The following is a 22145-nucleotide window of genomic DNA, read 5'->3' on the forward strand; positions in this document are numbered from 1 at the left end:
AAAAATAAATTTTGCAATTTTGCCTTCGACGTGTTAAGGCAGGCTGTGGATGTCTGGTTTTTCCCCATAGAGTGGTACTTTGTGAGTTTAAACAACAATCATATGCATAAAAATCTGCATTGATCACAGTATAACTCAACACCATCCAACAAGAGATCCAACTTTAAATTAGGAGAGCTGGGCATCTGTAATTCTAGCTACTCAGGAGGCAGAGATCCAGGAGCATAGAGGTTCAAAACCACCCCCAGCAAATAGTTCAAGACACCTTATCTTGAAAAAAAAAATCACAAAAAAAGTTGGCAGAGTGGCCCAAGTGGTAGCGCACCTGCCAAGCAAGCATGAGGCCCTGAGTTCAAATCCTAGTGCTGACAAAAATAAATAAACACATAAATAAAATCAGAATCTGTACTGGGACTCAAGCATCAATACTGTTCAAAGTTGTACAGTTTGAGACCAAGCCAGAAACCATTGCTTTTTCCTTTTTTTGTGGTACTGGAGTTTAAACTTAGGGCCTTCACCTTAAGCCACTCCACCAGCCTTATTTTTTTTTTGTGAAGGGTTTTTAGAGATAGGATCTCACGAGCTATTTCCTCTGGCTGGCTTCAAACCTCAATCCTCCTGATCTCTGCCTCCTGAGTAGCTAGGATCACAGGCCTGAGCCACCGGTGCACCGCAAAACCATTGCTTTAAACCATCAGCTTTTGACAAACTACTTGCAAGGGGTTTCTTACATGAATGTAAAAAAAAAATGTGCTGCTGTATTATGGCTTTTTAGTCTTACCTGCTTGATTCTTGGAATCAACCTCTACTCATCACATTGTTCCTGATGTAAGACTCAGCCTAGATAAGGTCTTTTCTGGAAAAGAAAAGGGCAAAAATTCCTCTAGATGCCCTGGTTCCAGAGCTGATAACAAAAAACAGTTATTGCTTCCCTGAACTTTTAAACTTCTTTGTTCTCAAAGCTCCCTCCCAAGCTGGCCCCAACCATGTAGACTGTGAGTCCAAAACCTGCCCGATCCAGGGGCAAAAGAGAGGGACAGCATGGCATGCCTGGTGTGCTTGCTTCCCATACTTTCTGGTATGCACCCTTCTGCAGAAGTAAATTTTGCCTTGCCTATTTACTTCTGAGTAGTGTTGTCTCTCTTGTAGCACCCCAATATCTTAAAGATATTTCTAACACTGATTATCTTTACTGTGGCACTACTTCATTTTTGAAAGAGTACTCTCCTGAATACAGAATCCTGTACTGGCCAGACACAGTGGCTCCGTGCCTGTAATCCTAGCTACTCAGAAGACAGAGATCAGGTTAGAGGTTCGAAGCCAGCCCTGGGCAGACAGACCCTATTTTGACAAAACTTATCACAAAAAAGGGCTGCCAGAGTGGCTCAAGAAGTAAGCGTACCTGCCTAGCAAGTATGAGGCCCTGAATTCCATACCTAGTACCACCCAAAAAATAAATAAATAAGAAATCCTGTACTGACATTGGTTTTTCTTTCTGTACTAGAAAGGTGAAACTCCATATTGTTTTTTGCCTCTACTGTTTTTGACAACTTGTTATCTATTATCTATCTATTTTGTTTCCCTGATATGATGTGTTCCTTTGCCCTGGATGCTTCAAGATTTTATGTTTCTCTTTGGATTTTAGCAGCTTGAAGATGATGTGCCTATGTATGGTTTTCTTTGTGTTTTCTTTCTAAAGTTTGTTAATCTTCTTGTGTTTAAAAAATTAGGATTTAAGACTGGAGGTATGGCTCAAGTAGAGCACCTGCCTAGCAAGCACAAAGCCCTGGGTTCAAACCCCAGTATCACCAAAAAATTTTAAAAATAAATTAAAAATTAGGGTTTCTGGATTAGAGGTGTGGCTTAAGTGGTAGAGTGCTTGCCTGGTAAGTCCAAAGCCCTCAGTTCAAATTTCAGTACCATAAAAAAATAGAATTTGTTCCTCTTTTTTTGGACATTCTCAGCTCTTTGTTGTTGACTTACTTTTCTACCACAGTTAATCTTCCTGACTTTCCACTCTCCTTCTGGGGTTCAATCATTGCACAGCTCTCCAAGGCTGTTCCATTTTCTTCAGTTTTCACTCTTTCCTCCTATGTGGATAATTTCTATGACTCTGTCTTTGATCTTTCTTCTGTTTCTAATATCTAAAAAACTCAAAATAAACTTTTTCATTATCATTCTATTTTTTTTACTAGATCAATATTTATTTAACCATAAAGAAAAAGATACATTTCTACATTGGTTGATTTTTCTCTTTGAATTTAATCAGTTTACATCAAAGAATTACATAGTCATTTTACATCTAAGGAATAAAAATCTTTAAAAAAATACAAAGAGTGAAAGGATTTTAACCAAGTTTATACACTTCTTAGATTTGCTATGGTTTTTAACAATTCATCTTATCACATCACGATGAGCAAATACATTTGTAGCACCTGTTAAAATCATGAAACTAAGTTTAAGAAAGAACACACTATTAATAATGCCTCAGAGGAAACTACCTTCTGTGAGAAACTCTACAGTGTATCTAAGCATTACCTAATAATGCTACTTAACTATCTATTGTCACAAGAATCAAAGTTCTGAAGCTAAGTCCACATTAGAATTAAATATTTAAAATTGAAATGTTCTTCATATTAATTTTAGCAAGATATTTTCTTTTTCATTGCTAAGAAACACTTTAATAGTTTTAAAGCAAAAGCTGTTGAGTATAGACAGCTAAAACTGTACTACTGAGTTCAAGCTTACAGATAAGTCTTTTGTAAGTAGTTCTCAATAAAATATCCTCCCTCCCCATCCCCCTGTCCTAAATCTTGTATTGTTTCTTACAAAACTTTGGTCAAGAGTAGAAATATATCCAGGCAGATGTATATGCCATAAAATAGCAAGAACACTAAAGCCCAACTAATGAGCTTGGTTTTCAAAAATAGAAGGCAATTAAGATGAACTCAAAGTTACATTAAAGAAAAGCTTTCACAGGGTAATACTGAAACAGTCACAAAGATTAAGAAAATACTGATATCAAAGTACAAATGACTACAGTGTTAAAATAGACAAAAACTACTATACAAGAGCTTCTTTTAAAATTAAAAATAAAGCGCACAACACATGAGTCAGGATGATTTTCCTGTTCTACTCATGAATTTTAGTCTTTATATGTATAAGGTTGTTTATGTTCACTCCAGTTGAGTTTCTTATGACATTTGATGAACTCTCACTCCAGCTTCATAGGGTGGATCTTCGCCAAGAAGCCTCTTGATCCTGGTCACATCTTGGTCACTGTACAATTTCAAAGTAGTGAAGCATGGCCATGATGTGCTGAGACACGAAGACGTACCCGGTGTACAGTGCCATCCCCACGACCGAAACCAGCACAGAGTTGAACACAGTCCGCTCCCAGGGCTCCAGCATGTAACGCGCGTGACCAGCGGGTACTGGTAGTAGAACCAGGACATCTGTTTCCAGGCCCGCGCCAGCACCATCCCTGCCATGCGCCTCCCCCGATGAAGCCGCACTGTCAGTCTGTCCTGCGGCCCGCTCTATTTTTTTTTCCTGTAATTGGTCTCTTTTGATGTTCTAAATCTGTTCCTGTATCTCAATGACTTATTTATAACAGCTGCTTTCAAATACTTGTGCTATTTGAAACATATTAGATAGCTTCTACCTTCTGATTTATTTATTTATTTGGTAATACTAGGTTTTGTCTTTTTTTTTTTTTTTTTTTTGGCTTTGTTTCTTCTTTTTGTGGGACTGGGGTTTGAACTCAGGGCTTTGAGCTTGCAAAGCAAGCACTCTATCACTTGAGCCACACCTCCAGTCCATTTTGCTCTGGTTATTTTGGAGATGGAGTTTTGCGAACAATTTGCCCAGGCTGGCCTCAAGCCTCAATCCTCCCAATCTCAGCCTCCCAGGTGGCTAGGATTACACTGACAGTCACCAGTGTCTAACAATACTGGGCTTTGAGCTCAGGGCCTCATGCTTGCTAGGCAAGCTCTCTACACTTCAGCCATTTCACCAGTCCTTTTTTATGTTGGGGTTTTTTTGAGATAGGATCCACAAACTATCTGCCCGGGCTAGCATCAAACCAATATCATCCTGGTCTGTGCCCACTGAGTAGTTAGGATTATAGGCGTGAGCCACCTGCACCTGGCTTACTTTCTGATTTTTACCTTCTGCATTGTTTTAGTGCCCTCATGCTGCTATAACTAAATACTTTCAACAGGATATTTATAAACAACAGAAATCTATTTTTCAGAGTTCTGGAGGCTGGGAAGCTGAAGCTGAAGATGCACTTAGATTCAGTGTCTGGTGAAGTGTGGCTCTCTCTACTTCCAAATGTGCTCTTGCTGCAAACAGTCTAATGGAAAAAAAGACAAAAAAAATAACTCCCTTCAGCCCTTTCATAAGGAATTAATCCCACCCATCAGGGTGGGATAGTCATCATCTCCTAAATGCCACACATCTGTTCCATTGGGAATTATGCTGCAACATACATTTTGGAAAGGACACAAGCATTCTAACTTGCATAAATTACATCATCTATGTCTCATGAGTTTTAAAATTATATACTAGAAACTATAAATGATAGTTATAGACTCTGGATTCTGTTGTATAACTGATGAGGTTTGTAGCTCAGAAAGTTACCACAACTTCAATATCCCTTTGATGTCTGTATTATCTTCAATATATTCGGCACATTTTTTATTCACTCCATAATGTACCAATGTTTACTGAAATGTAGAAACTATGCCTTTTTCTCCACATCTTAGATTTGCTCTAGGAAGTTGGCCAAGTGTATATGTGCCTACTTTTAAGCCCCATGTCCAAGTTGAGATATAATCATGGAGTCCTATATTGCACATAGAATGAACAAGATCCTAGGAGGTCCCCTTCCTCATGACAATGACCCCAGCCCAAGCTTAACAGCAATAGTGCAAGAGCTTCTTTCTAACTCCCTGGGTTCAAATATTACAATATAGCTGTGAGGCTTTTGCATCATATATGAAGACTAGAGATTATAATTTAATTCCTAGTTCACAGTATTCTTCTTAGAATAAGATAAGTCAGGGGGAGCCCTCAGTACCAATGAGGTATCCACAGGGAGACCAATCGATATTGTCTATTAATAAGATCCCTCCCCTCTACTAACCATCTATTTTACCTGCCCATACAAGAATATGCTAATAAACAATAAGGTGTTTTATTAATTATACCCCAGATAAATGACATGGGCAAACTAGTTTTGTTTTTTATTTTCCTGAAGTAGAAGACATTTGTTTATAGACTACCTGCCATTTATTTATTTATTAATCTTTTTGCAGTACTGGGGTTTGAACTCAGGGCCTACACCTTGAACCACTCCACCAGCCCTTTTTTGTGAAGGGTTTTTTTTTTTAAGATAGGGTCTCAGTAACTATTTGTCGGGGCTGTTTTCGAACTATGATCTTCCTGATCTCAGCCTCTGAGTAGCTAAGGATTGCAGACGTGAGCCACCAGTGCCCAGCCAGTCACAGGTATTTTTGTTGGTTTTATACATTAGTGGATTCCAAAATCCTTGAATGTGTAACACAAAGAAAATTCTTTAAAATTAATTACTACTGGGTACTAAATGACCCAATCCCACTTAGATCATTTGCCCCGTCCATCTTCTCCGCTGTTGTCAAAAAGCCCTTCAATCTCCCGCAGTTGTTGCCCTGCCCCCTCTCCCCCTCTCCCCCTCTCTCCCTCTCTCCCTCTCCCCCTCTCCCTCCTCCCTCTCCCAAGATTCGGTCACTTTCTCCAGCTGGGTCCTGTCTGCTCAGGTGTAGTCTGCCTGAGCGTTTTCCGTGGCTCTAATCGACTGTTTATTCCATGAACACCGTTTCCACGCGCAAACCGCACAGCACCGCTGAAATGTTTATGTAGGAGGAGCTGTGAGCCGCTCGGCTGTCGGGGGCCCTCCAGCTACGGGAATATACCGAAAACCCTAGAATGTGTGAATTGTGTGGCATGTGAGTTACATATTAATAAAGTTGCTTACATGGTACTGAGAAAAATACATTCTGTATCCCCAAGAACGAAGCATTGAGAAAACGCGAGGTAGTGGATGCTGCAAGCTACCCCTAGGTGAGACCAGTGAGTGCCTAGAAGGGTGAAGCCCTGGGGAGCGAGTTCACAGCCCAACCCAGACGCAGCCAGATTATCCAACATTTGGTCGATAGCATTTCAAATGCTTGGAGGAACCAAAAGCACTGTGCCTAAAGGCCCAGGGCCCATGGGAAGTAGGAAGATCGTGCGGGAAGGGAAAGGGGAGAAATGGAAGGCCGTGGTTTGTTCTCCCAATAGTCCCGATGCACCTGGTCCCACTTGTGGGACAGAGGCGTTACAGGAAACTGTCGAGCCGTTTCAGAGGAGCTTGGAAAGAAGAAGTAAAGGCAGGCCTTCTCAGGACCTGAGAGCAAAGTTGGTGCTGATGAAGGGGGTGGGGCGGGAGAATGACAGGAAACGTGGTGCAAACAAAACACATTCCTCCTTTATGCTTCAAGGAGAAACTGGAAAGAGAGGCGGGTGTACTGACACTCATACTCCTGCAGAGGGCGCCAAGAGTTAACTAGAGACTGCGTCTTCCGCTTGAGTCACCAGTCCATTTGCTCTGGTTATTTTGGAGATATTTGGAGAACTATTTGTTAGGGCTGGCCTTGAACTGCCATCCTCCTGATCTCAGCCCCCAAATAGCTAGTATAACAGGCGTAAGCCACCCGTGCTCAGCTTTTTTTTTTTTTTAACAAATTTCTTCCACAAAAGGGTGGATGTGTGCCATGTTTTCTTCACGTTTTCCTTCTTTCTTTTTGATATTTTTCTTTTTTCCTAATAAATAAAAAGTTTTATTTTATTTTTTAAATCGAAGTAAAATTCACATAGCATAAAATCAACCATTTTAAAGTACACAATTCAGTGGCATTTAAGACAGTCTCAATGTTTCGCAGCTACCTCTATCTAATTTCAAAATATTTTCAGCACCCTAAAATAAAACGCTCAAACAATGAAGCAAGTGCACACCCATTTCTCTCTACCTCCCTATCCCTGACAACCATATTTCTCAGTCTCCCTCTCCCTTTCTCCTTTTCTAAAGTTACCTCTTCTGGTTATTTCATATACATGAAATTCACAGGATGTGGTCTTTTTTTTTTTGCCTAGTCTCCTTGCTTTTGGACTTTAAACATCACACCTGAGGCAGGTTGGTGTACATGTCTCTGGGGACTCTTGCTGCCAGTTGGAGCCTCTGGGCAATATGCATGAGCACCTGCACAGTGAGGACCACCTGGTCCAGGTGAACCACCCATTACCTAAAGACTCCTCACTTCCCTCAGACAGCTTTCTAATGCATAGGAAATGACTGCCTGCCTCTCCAGATACTTGTGGCATTTGGTCCTTCCCATCCTGCTTTTATTACAGTTTTCTCTCCTAATCTTTTATTTTTTCATCTCTCAAAAAAATATGGAATGTTTCATGAGTTAGCATATCATCCTTGTGCAGAGACCATGCTAATCTTCTATGTATCATTTCAATTTTAGTATATATGCTGCTGAAGTGAGCATTGCTCTGCTAATCTTAGGCGCTCTCTGTATTTTTTTTGTTTGTGGTACTGGGGTTTGAACTCAGAGCCTACACCTTGAGTCAATCTCAAGTGTGTTAGTGATGGGTGTTTTCAAGATAGGGTCTCTCAAACTATTTCTCTGGGCTGGCTTCAAACCTCTATCCTCTTGATCTCTGCCTCCTGAGTAGATAGGATTACAGGCATGTATTTTTTAATCTAAATTTTTTTTTATTGTTGTAAATGAGTGGGGGTACATTGTGACACCCACAAAAGTTCTTAAAATATAACAAATATATCATACTTGAATTCACCCCCTCCATCATCCTCCTTTATTCCCCCTCCCCCATCCTGGAATAGTTTAAACAGGTATCATTTTTCCATTTACATACATATGTACACAATATTTGCACTGTATTCATTCTCCTACACCCTTTCTCCACCTCCTCCCTGCTCCCTTTGGTACCAACACCCCACACAGGGCCTGTTCCACCCTCCTGTTCTCTGATTTTTTGGAAAAAAAAAAGAGAAAGAAAAAAAGAAATAACATTTTTGTTTAAGATAGCTGCACAGAGAGTTTCCTTGTGACATTTCCGTGTATGTATATATTATAACCCAAATTGGTTTATCTTCTCTATTTTTCTTATTTCTACATTAGTCCCCCTTCTTAGGGTGATTTCAACAGGTTTAAAAATTCTATATTCTTTCTTGTACAGAGAGTATATCAACCATATTCACCTTCTTGACTTCTTTTTTTTTTTTTACCTTTTCCTTCTCATATATGACCTCCCCTTAGCAAGACCTGTTTTTCATAAATATTGCTATGTTAGATCTATATTCCACATATGAGAGAAAACATGAGGTGTTTGGCCTTCTCAACCAGGCTAACTTCACTTAAGATGATGTTCTCCAGTTCCATCCATTTACCTGCAAACAATAACAAAATTTCATTCTTCTTTGTGGCTGAATAAAATTCCATTGTGCATAAATACCACATTTTCTTAATCCATTAGTCAGTAGTGGGACATCTTGGCTGTTTCCATAGTTTAGCTATTGTGAATAATCCTGTAATAAACATGAGTGTGCATGTGCCTTTATTGTAACCTGACTTACATCACTTTGGGTATATCCCTAAGAGTAGAATTACAGGATCATATGACAGTTCTATTTTTAGTTTTGTGAGGAGCCTCCGTACTGTTTTCCATAGTGGTTGTACAAATTTACATTCCCATCAGCAGTGTATGAGGGTTCTTTTTTCCTCACATCCTTCCCAACATTTGTTGTTGTTCTTCTTCTTGATGGTAGCTTTTCTAACAGGAGTGAGGTGAAATCTTAGTGTGGTTTTGATTTGTATTTCCTTTATGGCCAGGGATGTTGAGCATCTCTTCATGTGTTTTTTAGCCATTTGGACTTCTTCCTTTGAAAAAGCTCTGTTCAGTTCATTTGCCCATTTCTTCACTGGGTCATTGATTTTGGGGGAGTTTACCAAAAGCAATCTACATGTTCAACATAATTCCCATCAAAATTCCAATGACATTCATTACAGAGATTGAAAAATCAACCTTAAAATTCATTTGGAAGCACAAAAGACCACAAACAGCCAAGGCAATACTGAGTAAAAAGAAACATTGGAGGTATTCCAACACCCAACTTCAAACTATACTCAGAGCCATAGCAATAAAAACAGACATAAAGACCAGTGGAACAGAACAGAAGACCCAGATATGAATCCACACAGCTACACCCACCTGATTTTGACAAAGATGCCAAAAATATATGATGGAGAAAAGACAGTCTCTTCAACAAATGTTGCTAGGAAAACTGGATATTTGCATGCAGAAAACTCAAACTTGATCCATTTCTTTCACCCATTACAAGTATCAACTCAAAGTGTATTAAGGACCTTAATATAAGACCTGAAAATTTGAAGCTAGTGCAGGAAAAAACAGGGAATACATTGGAATTAATAGGCATAGAAATGACTTCCTAAATAGAACTCAAATGGTTCAGCAACTAAGAGAAAGGATTGACAAATGAGACTACATGAAATTAAAAAGCTTCTGCACAACAAAAGAAATGGTCACTAAATTAAAGAGGCTGCTCACAGAATGGGAGAAAATCTTTGCCAGCTATACATCTGACAAGCGATTAATAACCAGAATATCCAGGGAGCTCAAGAAACTAAACTCTCAATAAATTTACTTTTTAAATTGGTACATGAAAACATACATGGCCAGGCACCAGTGGCTCATGCCTATAGTCCTAGCTACTCAGGAGGCAAAGATCAGGAGGATAATGATTCAAAGCCATCCCTGGCAAAGAGACCCTATTTCAAACACAAAAAGGGCTGGTGGAGTGGCTCGAGTGATAGAGCTCCTGCCTAGTAAGTGTGAGGCTCTGAGTTCAAACCACAGTACCAGGAAGAAAAAAAATAAGTGTTTATGGGGTATCCATGTATGTGATGTTTTCATGCATGTATACATTGTATAATGTTTAAGTCAGGATAAACATATCTATCTGCTTAAATATGTTTCACATCTTTATGATGAAAACATTCAATATCCTTTCTTTTTGCTTTTTGAGATATACAGTACATTTTCATTATCTACAATCAGTATAGATATACTGTACAATAGTGCACCAGAACTTCTTGTTCCTATCTAACTATAACTTGGTACTCATTGACCAACCTCTCCTAATCCTCCTATCCCACTGCTGTCCCCAAACTCTGGTAACCAACTTCTCTGAGATCAATTTTTTTAGCTTCCCCATGAGTAAGATCATGTAGTACTTGTCCTTCTGTTCCTGGCTTATTTAATCTAACATGATTTCCTGTTCCATCCATATTATTACAAATGACAGGATTTCATTTTTCTACTTCTTTTATTTTATTTTATTTTTGGTGGTGGTGGTACTGATGTTTGAAGACAGGGCCCTTGCTTGCTAGGCAGGTACTTTACCACTTGAGCCATATCTTCAGCCCTAGAATTTCATTCTTTTCAATAGCTGAATAGTATTTAATTTCATTGTACATACGGCCTACATTGTCTTTGTCATTGATCCATTGATAGACACCTAGGCTATTGTGAATAATGCTGCAGTGAACATGGGAATGTAAGGTGTCTCCTTTGGCTATATACTCAGTAGTGAAATTGCTGGATCATATGGTAGTTCTATTTTCAATTTTTTAAAACATTTTTGTAAGTAGTGCAGATTTTTTTTCTCACTTTGTGGCTTGCCTTTTTAGTTTCTTTCTTTTTTTGGCAGCAGTGGGATTTGAACTCAGGGCCTCACACTTCCTAGGCAGGTGCTCTTACTGCTTGAGCCACTCCACCAGCTGTATTTTCAATTTTTTGAGGAACCTCCATACTGCTTTCCATTATGGCTATCCAGGAGCTCTCTCTCTTTATTGGTAACCTAAGTCCTCCTTTCCAACTCATAAGTGTAAGTGAGTTGAGTTTTAGGTGGCACCACTGTCTAGTTAAATCAGTGCAGAGGATGATTAAAAAGAATAGGCCTAACAGGGGAGGGTTTGGGATTTGGATTTTTCTCAACAGCCCCAGACGTAGAGCAGAGCACATAGGACACCTGAACCCATATGCTGAATTAAATTAAACACTCCACCCCCAAAGAAGACCAGGTGGCCCTTCCCTATAGCTCTTTTCCTACAAAAACCCTTCAGAAATATGTCCAAGCTTTTGAGTCGATAAGAAGGAAGAATAAAGCAGAGTGGCTTAAGTGGTAGAGCACCTGCCTTGCAACTATGAGGCCCTCAGTTTAAACCCCAGTGCCACCAAAAAGACCCAAAAACTCATGAATAAGAGGAAAGAATAGGAAGGAACATGACCAGACTCAGTACCTCACTGGGGTGCAGGGAAATCAAGACGACAGTTCTGAAAGCAGCCCAACTGAGGCTTCCTAATAGAACAGACTCCCAGAACCCTACAGTCATGGGGAAAAGGAAGAGATAAGAAAGGGGATGTCCTGAATTTCTGGACGAGTCTCCAGGGAAAATTAGTTTCAATATGATCATAACTTTCCCAAAGGAACTGAACCCTGCTTGGCTGATCTAAAAGTTTCTCAGTAACCAAAGAACTTTATCTGAATTCCCCAGCATCTGTATTTGGCTAGGATCCCAGCACTGGCACTCTGTTGCCTCCAGCATCTTTATCCTCAACCCTCAGTACTGTTGACCACACCCCTTAGGAAACTTTGTTTTCTGTTACAGTTGCCATAAAGTCACAGTTGTTTATTTTTGCAAGGAAGTAATAGAGGATTCTGTAGAAGCTGGAGAGTGTGGCTGTTTACACTGGATTTCTAGGTTCCCCTCTCATATCACTACCTGGAGACTGTGGTCCACTTGGGTTCTGATTGTCTGGAATTTGCATGGAACTAAATCAATTCCTTCAAAGTCAGCAGAATTTCCCTGAAGAAGGCAGCTGGATTCAGAGTGAGGTGAGTGTTGTCTACTTTAATGATACTCATTAATGTTTTCACTTTCTTAATTCCCTCACATGTTCAAGAGGCAGGAATCCTTTCCTAGAAGGCAAGAATCAAGAAAGACAAGAGCCTTTGCCAACATAACTCCCTATTCGCCCACATAAATGCGAACCCTGTGAGGCTGTGCCAGGGAGAAACTCTTCAGGCTAGCAGTCCTGTTTCCAAAAATGTTCTCTCCAAACCAGTTTATGATATCTATCAAAAAGTACTGAGTGTCTTGGTGCGCTCATCCCTGCCAAGGAGGGATCTGTGTCTTTCTTCCCCCAACCCCCTTCAATGTAGAAGTCCTTTCAGGAAAACAGAGGACATTAGGAAATCTATTGTTGTAGTTGTGACCTCAGTTTTACTTAATCAGAACTTGGGTTAACTCCACCAGCATCCTGGTGTTTCTTGACTGTAAAGTACTACTCATGTAAAGTGAAAATCTTACATGAGTAGATGAGAAAATAAAAACTATTCACGCCCCAAGGATGTCTGTATGAAATTCTGCAATAGGTGATTGTAGAGGAATGTGATCTGTGAATGGGTATACAAGAATAGAAGAGGGCTGTTATCACTTATTCTAGGATTAATAACTGGATATGAAGTGAAAGTGATCACCCTTTCTCTTCCAAGATAATTTTTCCTTTGTTTCCATTAGATTCCTGGTGGTGACTTTTCTCCCATCATGTCAAGGTATGTCTCATTTTGCGTGACTTTCTGTCCCCAACAGGGATGGCAAAGCCACACTATGGAGATCGTGGAGATGCCTCTCTGCCAAGCTTCTTCATCATCTTCATCTTCCTGCAGCTCCTGCCCACTGGGAACGGTAGAACAGAGCCCCTATTGACCCTGGGGAGGTCCTCGGGCATAAGGAGGGAAGTGCCCAGTGTAGGATTGAGCTGAAGCCTCCCTCTGTAGCTCAGGGAACCTCACATCCTCAAAGACAAAGGTGGGACACAGGGGGGAGCACCCTTCTTCCTACACATGGCCTAACCCAGTCCATCCGATTTGCCTTTCTAAGGGAAAGCTGATTTCTATGTCCTTGGGCCTGGAGAACCTCTTCTGGCCATAGTGGGGGAAGACACAGAGTTGCCATGTAGAATGTCCCCCAACATCAGCGCTGAGGGCATGGAGCTGAGGTGGTACAGGGACCAGCCCTCCCCAGCCGTGCACTTGCACAAGAATGGGGAAGATGTGTTTGAAGAGCAGATGGTGGAGTACCAGGGAAGAACAACTTTTATGAGCGACCATATGGCCAGGGGTGAGGCCATGGTGAGGATACACAATGTCACCGTGTTTGATAACGGAACATATCACTGCCTCTTCAAGGAACACACATCTTACAGCAATGCCACCCTCTGGCTGAAGGTAGCAGGTAATGGTCGACATATAGGTCATCTGGTCTACTGGGGGGGCCTCTCTCACAGAATCAGCTCCAGTTCCAGACTGTGACCTCAATGGCTGGAGAAACTCCCATGACACAGGCTTCCAAGCAAATTCATTTTCCCACAGGCTGTATACATTGCATGTCCCCCCTGGAATGGAGTACTGAATGAACAGCTGTTTTCTAATCTTCCTTTCCTTCATTATACCATTACACTGGAAAAAGAGGGAAGATAGTGAGAGAGAGAAAGAAACAGAGACACACAGAGAGAGACACAGAAAAAGACCCAGAGAGATGCAAAGAGAGACAGAGGTGGAAAGATGAAGAGAGACAGAAACAGGAAGAAATGATGAGGGAGAAATAAGACAAAGAGAATGAGAAAGTGAGGGAGAGAAAGAAACAGAGAAAGACAAAGACAGACACAAGGACAGAGATACAGAAGCAGAAAAAGAGGGACAGAGAAGGAGACAGAGGCAGAGAGAGAACAAAACAAAGAAGGAGGGAAGGGAAGAGAGAAGGAGACAGAGAGAGAAAAACCGAATATGTAGAAAAGTTTTCCTAGGTAACTCTGACTTTGTCTGTTGGAGTCACACCAACCCCAATTCCTTCCTATTACCTGTACTCACTAATTGTGTGACAGGAAATTCAGTTAATCTTCCTGAACCTTTTCTGTTTCATTTTGTTCTGTTTTATTCAAGAAGTAAGGGTACTATGTTAAGGATATACTATTACACAGAGCAGATAATTTGTGAAAATTTGCTAGTACCTACTAAAATTCTTCAAGCCTTTTATTTTCTTTTTTAATGAAAGCAGCTATGGCTGCAAAGATTCAAGCTAATGTCTCCTCTTTCAGGGCTGGGATCAGCACCCAGAATCCGAGTGACCAACAATCACGACAAAGGTATCCAGGTAGAGTGCACCTCGGCAGGCTGGTACCCAGAGCCCTGGGTAGAGTGGAGGGACCTCAGGGGACAGATGATGCCTGCTGTGACCCATTTCTCAGTGTTGGACACCAGTGGCCTCTTCACTGTGGTATCTAGTGTGGTACCCCAAGACGGAATTACAGAGGGTCTGACTTGCTACATCTCCAACCCCCTCCTCTCTGAGAGCAAAGTGGCAGAGAGCAGCTGGCCCAGTGAGTATTCTGTTCAGTTCTGTTCTCAAAATCATTAAGTACTGGTGTCCATGGCCCTGGACACCAGGGACATTACAAGACAGTGGTGGGGCTCAAAGCAAGAGTATGGTTGGTTGGTCTCTGTCCACAGCATGATTGGGGAGTCATAGGGAGACACATGGTTTGTGTGTTGATTTCCAAGGTGAAGCAGAAGTTAGGATGCAGGAAAAGCATCCCAGAAGAGCTTTGTATTACTGTAGGAGCAAGAAAGGTGCACCCCAATACTGATTTTCTGAAAGTTTTGCTGGGTTATTTTCAGAGGGGTTTTTTGTGGTTTGTTTTTGGCAGTACTGGGGTTTGAACTCAGGGCCTCACACTTATTAGGCAGTCTTTCTACCACTTGAGCCACTTCACCAGCCCTTTATTGTGTTGGCTACTTTCAAGATAGGGTCTTATGAACTACTTGCCCAGGCTTGCCTCAAACCTCAATCTTTCTGATCTCTATCTCCCAAGTTGTAGGATTACAGGCATGGGCCACTGGCAATCCACTGCTTGGTTTTTCGTTTTGTTTTACAAAATAAACTACTTTCTAGAACAGTTTTAGTTTACAGCAAATTTGAGCATAACATATGTAGATTTTCCATCTATCCCTAACATACCTTTCCCTAGTAGAAAAGTCCTGCACCGGAGAGGAACATTTGTTGTGATGGACTCACCTCTATAGGGACATCATTGTTACCCGGGGTCAGAGTTTGCATTAGGACTTACTCTTGGCATTGGATGCCTTGTGGATGTAGACAAATGCATCATGACATGCGTCCAGCCTCACAGTGTCCTACAGAGTAGCTTCCCTGCCCTCAAAGTCCTCTGTGCTCACCTATTCATCCTCCCTCTCCCAACTCCTGGAAACTACAGGTCTTTTTATGCTTCCTATTGTCATATTATGGAAATCACAGTCACACAGGAAGTAACCTTTTCAGGCTGTTCTCTTTTACTTGATAATATGTATTTAAGGTTCCTCCATGTTTTTCATTAATTGATAAATCATTTCTTTTGAGGACTCAATAATATTCCATTGTCTGGATGAACCATAGTTTATTTATTCATTTAACTACCTAAAGGGTATGTCTCTTTTTTAATTTATTATTTTTATCATATTATTATTGTATCAGAGTACATCATGACATTTACAAAAGTTCTTACAATATATCATAGTTGAATTCACCCCTCCTTATTTTTTTAATTTTTTTTTTTGGCAGCACTGGGGTTTGAACTCAGGACTTCATTATTTGGTAGGCAGGTGCTCTTACACTGAGCCACTCTACCAGCTTAACTTCTCATTAAAAGTTTTATTTTTAGTCAGGTTCTGGTGGCTCATGCCTATAATTCTAACTACTTGGGAGGCAGAGATCAGGAGGATCAAGGTTCCAGGCCAGCTGTGGTTAAACGTGAGACCCTATCTGAGAAATACCCACCACACACACAAAAAAGACTGGCAGAGGGGCTCAAGTGGTAGAGTGCCTGCCCAGCCCTGCCCTGGCCCTGAGTTCAAGTACCACTAATACCAAAAAAAGTTTTATTTCTAAATGATGTCAAACTTACAGATAATTTGCAAGAATAATATGAAAGTCTTTGCATCCTTTACCCAGATTCATCACATTTTAGACATTTTGCCATATTTGGATTTTTTGTTTGTTTTTTGTTTTTTGTGTGGGGGACTGGGGTTTGAACTCAGGGCTTCAAGCTTACAAAGCAGGCATTGTACTGCTCAAGCGATGCCTCCAGTCCATTTTGCTCTTTTTATTTTAGAAAAAGGGTCTTGTGAACTTTTTGCCATGTCTGGCCTCAAACCACAGACCTCCAATCTCAGCCTCCCAAGTAGCTAGGATTATAGACATGAGCACTGGTGGCTGAATACATTTTTTATCACTTCTCTCTCTGTTTATGTATAAATAGGTAGCTATCTAATATCTATATACTATGTATACATCTACACCCAACTGTCACAGTCCATTCTAGCAGCTATAACATATACTCTGGCCAGGGTGGCTTGTGAACCACAAACATGTATTACTCACAGTCCTGGAAGCCAGAAGTCCAAGGTTAAGGAGTGGCAGATTCCATGTCTGATGAGGTCTACTTCCTGGTTTATACACAGTCCTTCTCTGTGTGTCTTTACATGGAGGAAAGGACAGGGAGTTTCCTGGGGTCCCTTTTATAAGGCCACTAATCCTTTTCATGAGGCACCACCTCTCATGACTATCATAACTCAAAGGTCCCACGTCCTAATACCATCACCTAGAGAGTTAGGATTTCAACATGTGAATGAGGGATACACAAACATTCAGACTATAGTGCCATATATTCAAATACATCTATTTTTCCTAAACTCTTTCTGAATACTTTGTAAATATTATGTCCCTCAACCTATTGGTCCTGTGATGTGTATATACGAAGAACAAAGGCAATCTCTCACCTGCTCTTCTTGATGCCCTGGAATCTTCTCAGCTTCTCTCTCCGGAAGGCCTCAGTTAACAGAATGGAGACTAGCTCTGCCTTTGATCCTCATTGCACTTGGACTTGTAATGGCTGGAGTCATCTGTCTCTTTGGGAAACATCAGAGGGAAGAACTCAGGACACAGCTAGAAGAAGATACAGAGCAAGGGGGAAAAGAGCAGAAGCAGCCAGGAAGCTGGGCTGAAGCTAAGCTATTCCATGGTGAGTGGGAGTCCTTAATAGAACAGGACCTGTCCCCACAAACTAGGGACCTGGATACCAAGCCCAATAATGAGGTGTTTCCTGTGTCCTCAAACACAGCAGGAATAGAATGACAAGTGATTTCATCTGTGGAATTGCCCAATTACAAACTCGGTGAAGATCCTTTATTTCTGAGAGATACCTTCATTGGTTGTTCTTCACTAGATAATTCTGGGCGGATTGGTTGGCCTTCCTCTTGGGCATATCTGAGCTTGAACCTTGTTTTAGTCCTTTTTCCATTACTATAACAAAATACCTGGACTGGGTAATGTATAAAGAAAAAAGATTTACATATCTCACAGTTCTGAAGGATAAAAATCCAAGATAAGTTGGCCCCATCAGTTTAGATCTAGTACGGGTCCCTAGGCTGCATCACATCATGGCAGATGGCATCATAGCAGGAGAATGTACAAGAGATCACACAGCAAGACAGGGAGTAAGAAGGACTCAGGAATCAGGCTCACTCTTTTTTTTATTGGTAGGAGTGGGATTTGAACTCAGGGCTTCTTTGAGCTTGCAAAGCAGGCCCTTCACAACTTGAGCCATGACTCCAGTCCATTTTTCTCTGGTTATTTTAGAGATGGGGTCTCAGGAACTATTTTCCCAGATAACCTCAAACTGTGCTCTCCCCATCTCAGCTTCCAAAAATAACTAAGATTACAGGTATGAGTCACCTGTGCCCAGCTTAGCTGGAGTTTTGATAATAGAAGACAGTGGATTCTATCAAGCCAATGGGAGTGAGATTTCAGGAAATGATGAATTTCTGGGAATCTCATCTGAGGCCCCTGCACAAAACACAAAACAGCATTCAGGGCTTGAAAACATGGTGGGGGTGGGGAGAGGTGTACTTGTTAAAAAGGAGGCTTAGAGACTGCTGGGCCTAGTGGACCCAGGTCCTCCACTTAGCTGGAACACAAAGGGACCCCTCTGCCCCGGTCATGTTCAGCCAGGTAGGGCTGCTAGGGGGCTGGACAATGCCACTCTCTGTCCCTGTTTGTCACCAAATATCTCTCTCAGTCCCTCTCTCCTTCTGTCTCTCAGTCTCTCAAAGTCTTCCTGTCTCAGTGTGTATCTCTTCTGTCTCTCAGTCACTCTGTCTCTCTCATACACACAGAACAAGAACATTCTGAACTGAACTCAGTGTGCACACTAGAAGCTGACTAAAGCCATGCCATGCATGCGATCAAGTTCATACCTCCTCAGGAATCCTTCGGCCCTGCCTTCCAACCTGGTGTGTCCCCCTGCAGATAAGCTATTTGGACAAGCCCCTAACACAGGACATAGAGACAGAAAAATGGATTCCTAGAGATGAAGGGACACAATGATGCAAGAGACAAGCCCTGGGACCCCTAATTCATGCAAGGACACAGGGGCAAGCCCCAGTGCTTAACCCTCTCCTCTTTCCACAGTGAGCCCATCCCTGGACCCCAATACCGCAAGCCCCAAACTCATGGTGTCTGAGAATCAGAAAAGTGTGAAGCGGCTGCTCTTTGAGCAGGACCTGCCCCTCAATTCCAGGAGATTTGACCAGGACCCCTGCATCATGGCCCATGAGCGGTTCTGGACTGGACGATATTACTGGGAAGTAGAGGTGGGAGACAGGAAAGCTTGGACTCTGGGTGTGTGTCTGGAGAGTTTAGGTCGGGTGGGAAGGATCCCCAAGTCCCCCCAGCATGGCCTCTGGGCAGTGGAGTTTTACAAGAAGAGATTCCGGGCTCTCTCCTATCCCAGGACTCCTCTCTCTCCTCCCCAGCCTTTCCGCAGGGTGGGTATTTTCTTGGACTGTGATGGTGGGGAGATCTCCTTCTACCACGTGACTCATGGTACCCTGGTCTACACGTTCTCCACACTGTCTTTTCCTGGTGCTCTGCAACCATTCCTTTGCCTATGGACTCATGACCCCATCCCTCTGACCCTCTGCCCAGTGGTTGGAGAGACCCAGAAAGACAAGGGGCCCCCTGGAGATCCCTGACTACCCCTGAGAACTCCTGGGACTTCAATAAGGAGAAAGCAGTAGGGATTTTAACTCAGGGTCTCACACTTGCTCAGTAGGCACTCTACCACTTTAACCACAACCCCCAGCCCTGGTGATATTTATTATATTCCTATGTAAAAGCATGGCAATATATCAGCGGCTGAATTGTGCCCATTCCCCAAAATTCATATGCTGAATTCCTAACTCCCAAGACTCAAAATGTGGCTGTATTAGGGACTTTTAAAGAAGAAATTAAAGTAAAAATCAGTGGGGTAGATACTAACCCTATAAGTCTGGTGTTCCTATCAGAAGAGATCAGGACACAGACACACAACACAGGAAAGACACTGGAGGACTCAGCAAGGTACCATCTACCAGCCAGAGGACTTCAGAGGGAAACAACCTTAATCTCAGATTTCCAGTCTCAATGACTGTGAGGCAGTAATTTCCTGTTGTGTGAGTCTCCAGCTCTGTAGTACTTTGCTATGTCAGTCTTTGATGAGTAGGACTATGCAAAAATAAGCATACCACTGGTTACTTTTTGACATGTGCTTAGAGGCATATGTAAAATATCCAGTTCAGTGCCAGACATGTAGTAGATACACAATAAAAGTCAATCCTCCCCTCTTCTTCTCTTCCTCCTTTATCATTTTGGCCATCTTTCTCTCCTCCCCTCTTCCTCTTCTCCTTTCACCTCTTCCTCTTCTTCCTTCTCCTCCTCCTTTTCCCCCTCCTCTTCCCTCTTCAAATCTCTGGTTTACCTGGAATATCTCTCCCTTCCTCACCATGACAGGTTAGCACAAGCCAGGCAGAGCCAAGCCAAATACCTCAGGATTCCTAACCTTGACCTTAGCATTGATCAGAGTTCAGTCAGGACCTGCAGTTGACAGACAGAACAGACTAGAAGTGAGTGTTAATAGGCATTGAAGAACCTAGAAGACAAGTACACGAAGAAATCATAAAACCACCTCTCAACCACCAGAACAGTCATTCCCATGGGTGAGGGCAGAAAGGGGTTCAGAGGAAGAACCTGGGAGGTAAGGGGTGCTGCTCAGGGCACCTCAGGGTGGCTGGTTCTGTAAGTGCTGGGAAAATACCATCTGTCAAGTGCTGTGAGGCTGGTGGCTCCAAGAGGGATAATCACAATGGTCCCCCCAGTCTTAACACTCCCTTTTGCTTCCTATTGCAAGATCTAACAGAGATTAATGGATGTAAGTTTTATGGGGTCCAGGCCCCCACTCCAAGGAGATTTAGGGCTAGTGTTCGGTTCCCTGGAATTGCCAGAGTAAAGTACAACACACTGGGAACCTTAAAACTACATGTGATTGTTCTTCCTCAGTCCTGGCAATCAGAAATCTAAAATCGAGGAATCAGAAGGGTTGGTTTTCCCTGAAGGGTATGAAGGAGAATCCATTCCATGCCTTTCTCCCAGTTTCTGGTGGCTGCCTGTCATCCTTGTCTTGTAGAAGCAACACTCTAAATGCTGCCTCTATTTTATGGTCATCTCTCTGTGTCTCTCTGTGTTTAAAACCTCCCCAACCTTTCTCTCAAGACACAGCCATTGTACTTAGGACCCACCCAAACGCAGGAGGATCCCCTCTTGAGATACATACTTTAATTGCAACTGCAAAAACCTCTTTTCCAAATAAGATCCTAGTTACAGGTGCCAGGAGTTAGGACTTGGATGTATTTGGGGGGAGGGTGTCTTCAACCCACCATAGTGAGTATGGAGCTTAATGGTACTGACTGAATAGTAAGCATATCTTTCCTCAGAAGAGTGCCTCCTCAGAATGGGGAGAATGTGGTGACTGAGGACCCTGTAGCAATTTTGGAGAGATATTCCTTTGGAGAGACAAGTTCCTCAAACAGAAATAAGAAACACCTAATGTTTCAGGTTCATAGCCCAAATCACAAATTTAGCTAGTTAATGAAGTGGCCAAAAATGCCATGGACACAGGTGGCTCCCGAGTTGGGCTTTGGAGAGAGGCTGGGATTTACATGTAAAGAAATAGGGGAAGATTAGACAGAAAAGCCCTCTTCTTGCCATCTCCAAATTATGGTACTCACTTCAACGTCAGGGTGACATATATGTATTTTTAATTTTTTTCCTCTTTATTATTGTGATACTTACATGTAATAAATTTGCTAGTTTAAGAGTATAGTTTGATGAATGTTGGTCATTGTATGCAATTATGTAATGGTACCATCAAGAGATTGGGTTTTTCCTCACTGTTGGAATTTGATCCCTGTACCCCACCCCCACCCCATGCAATCACTGATCTGCTCTGTACAGTTTTTGTTTTGTTTTTTACTTATTCTTGGTCTTAACTTGTAATAAGTCCATTTAAATTCAGGGAATTAGTCATTTCATTGCGTTTAGTACTACCATCTTGGTTTTCTATTTGATACATCTGCTTTATGCTCACTTTTTACCTATTTTGGAGTTTTAAATAAATTATAAATAAATGGTATCAAACAGTACAACACTTGTGTGTTTGACTTCTGCATTAGTCCATTTTCTACTGGCAAAACAAAATACCTGCAACTGGGAAACTTAGAAAGAAAAACAGGTTCACAGTTTTGTAAGATGAAAGTCCAAACAGCATAGCACTAGCTCTGATGAGGGCTCTCTGAATATACCCCATCATGACTGGTGACACTATGCCAGGAACATAAGTGAGAGGAGACCACATGGTGAGACAGGAAGCCAGGGGGTAGAGAGGGACCAGGCTTGTCTTTTCATTTTTTTGCCCTTCCCCTCCCTCCCTTCCTTTCTCCCCTCCCTCCCTCTCCTTCCTTCTTGCTTTTTGTGGTACTAGGGTTTGAATTCAGGGCTTCATGCTTACTAGGCAGGCACTCT

General features: G+C 41.9%; 1 protein-coding gene, 1 non-coding gene and 1 pseudogene across 2 annotated transcripts; 1 reads left to right on the forward strand and 2 right to left on the reverse strand.

Moving 5' to 3' along the window:
- Positions 1-2242: 2242 nt before the first annotated feature.
- Positions 2243-5688, reverse strand: LOC141417439 (serine palmitoyltransferase small subunit A pseudogene; annotated as a pseudogene).
- Positions 5689-7470: 1782 nt separating this feature from the next.
- On the reverse strand, positions 7471-7577 carry LOC141417630 (U6 spliceosomal RNA). The gene has a single exon (XR_012442282.1). It is a non-coding gene; the product is annotated as a U6 spliceosomal RNA (small nuclear RNA).
- Positions 7578-11817: 4240 nt separating this feature from the next.
- On the forward strand, positions 11818-21698 carry LOC109700473 (putative butyrophilin-like protein 10). Its single transcript, XM_020185665.2, has 6 exons — positions 11818-12028; positions 12786-12881; positions 13077-13430; positions 14293-14574; positions 17062-17271; positions 18720-21698. Exons 2-6 carry the CDS (start codon positions 12788-12790, stop codon positions 19280-19282), a joined length of 1503 nt encoding a protein of 500 aa, XP_020041254.2. The 5' UTR covers positions 11818-12028; positions 12786-12787; the 3' UTR covers positions 19283-21698.
- Positions 21699-22145: the final 447 nt, after the last annotated feature.

Source organism: Castor canadensis, chromosome 15 (genome assembly GCF_047511655.1).
Source record: "Castor canadensis chromosome 15, mCasCan1.hap1v2, whole genome shotgun sequence".
In the NCBI taxonomy this organism is placed as follows: Eukaryota; Metazoa; Chordata; class Mammalia; order Rodentia; family Castoridae; genus Castor; species Castor canadensis.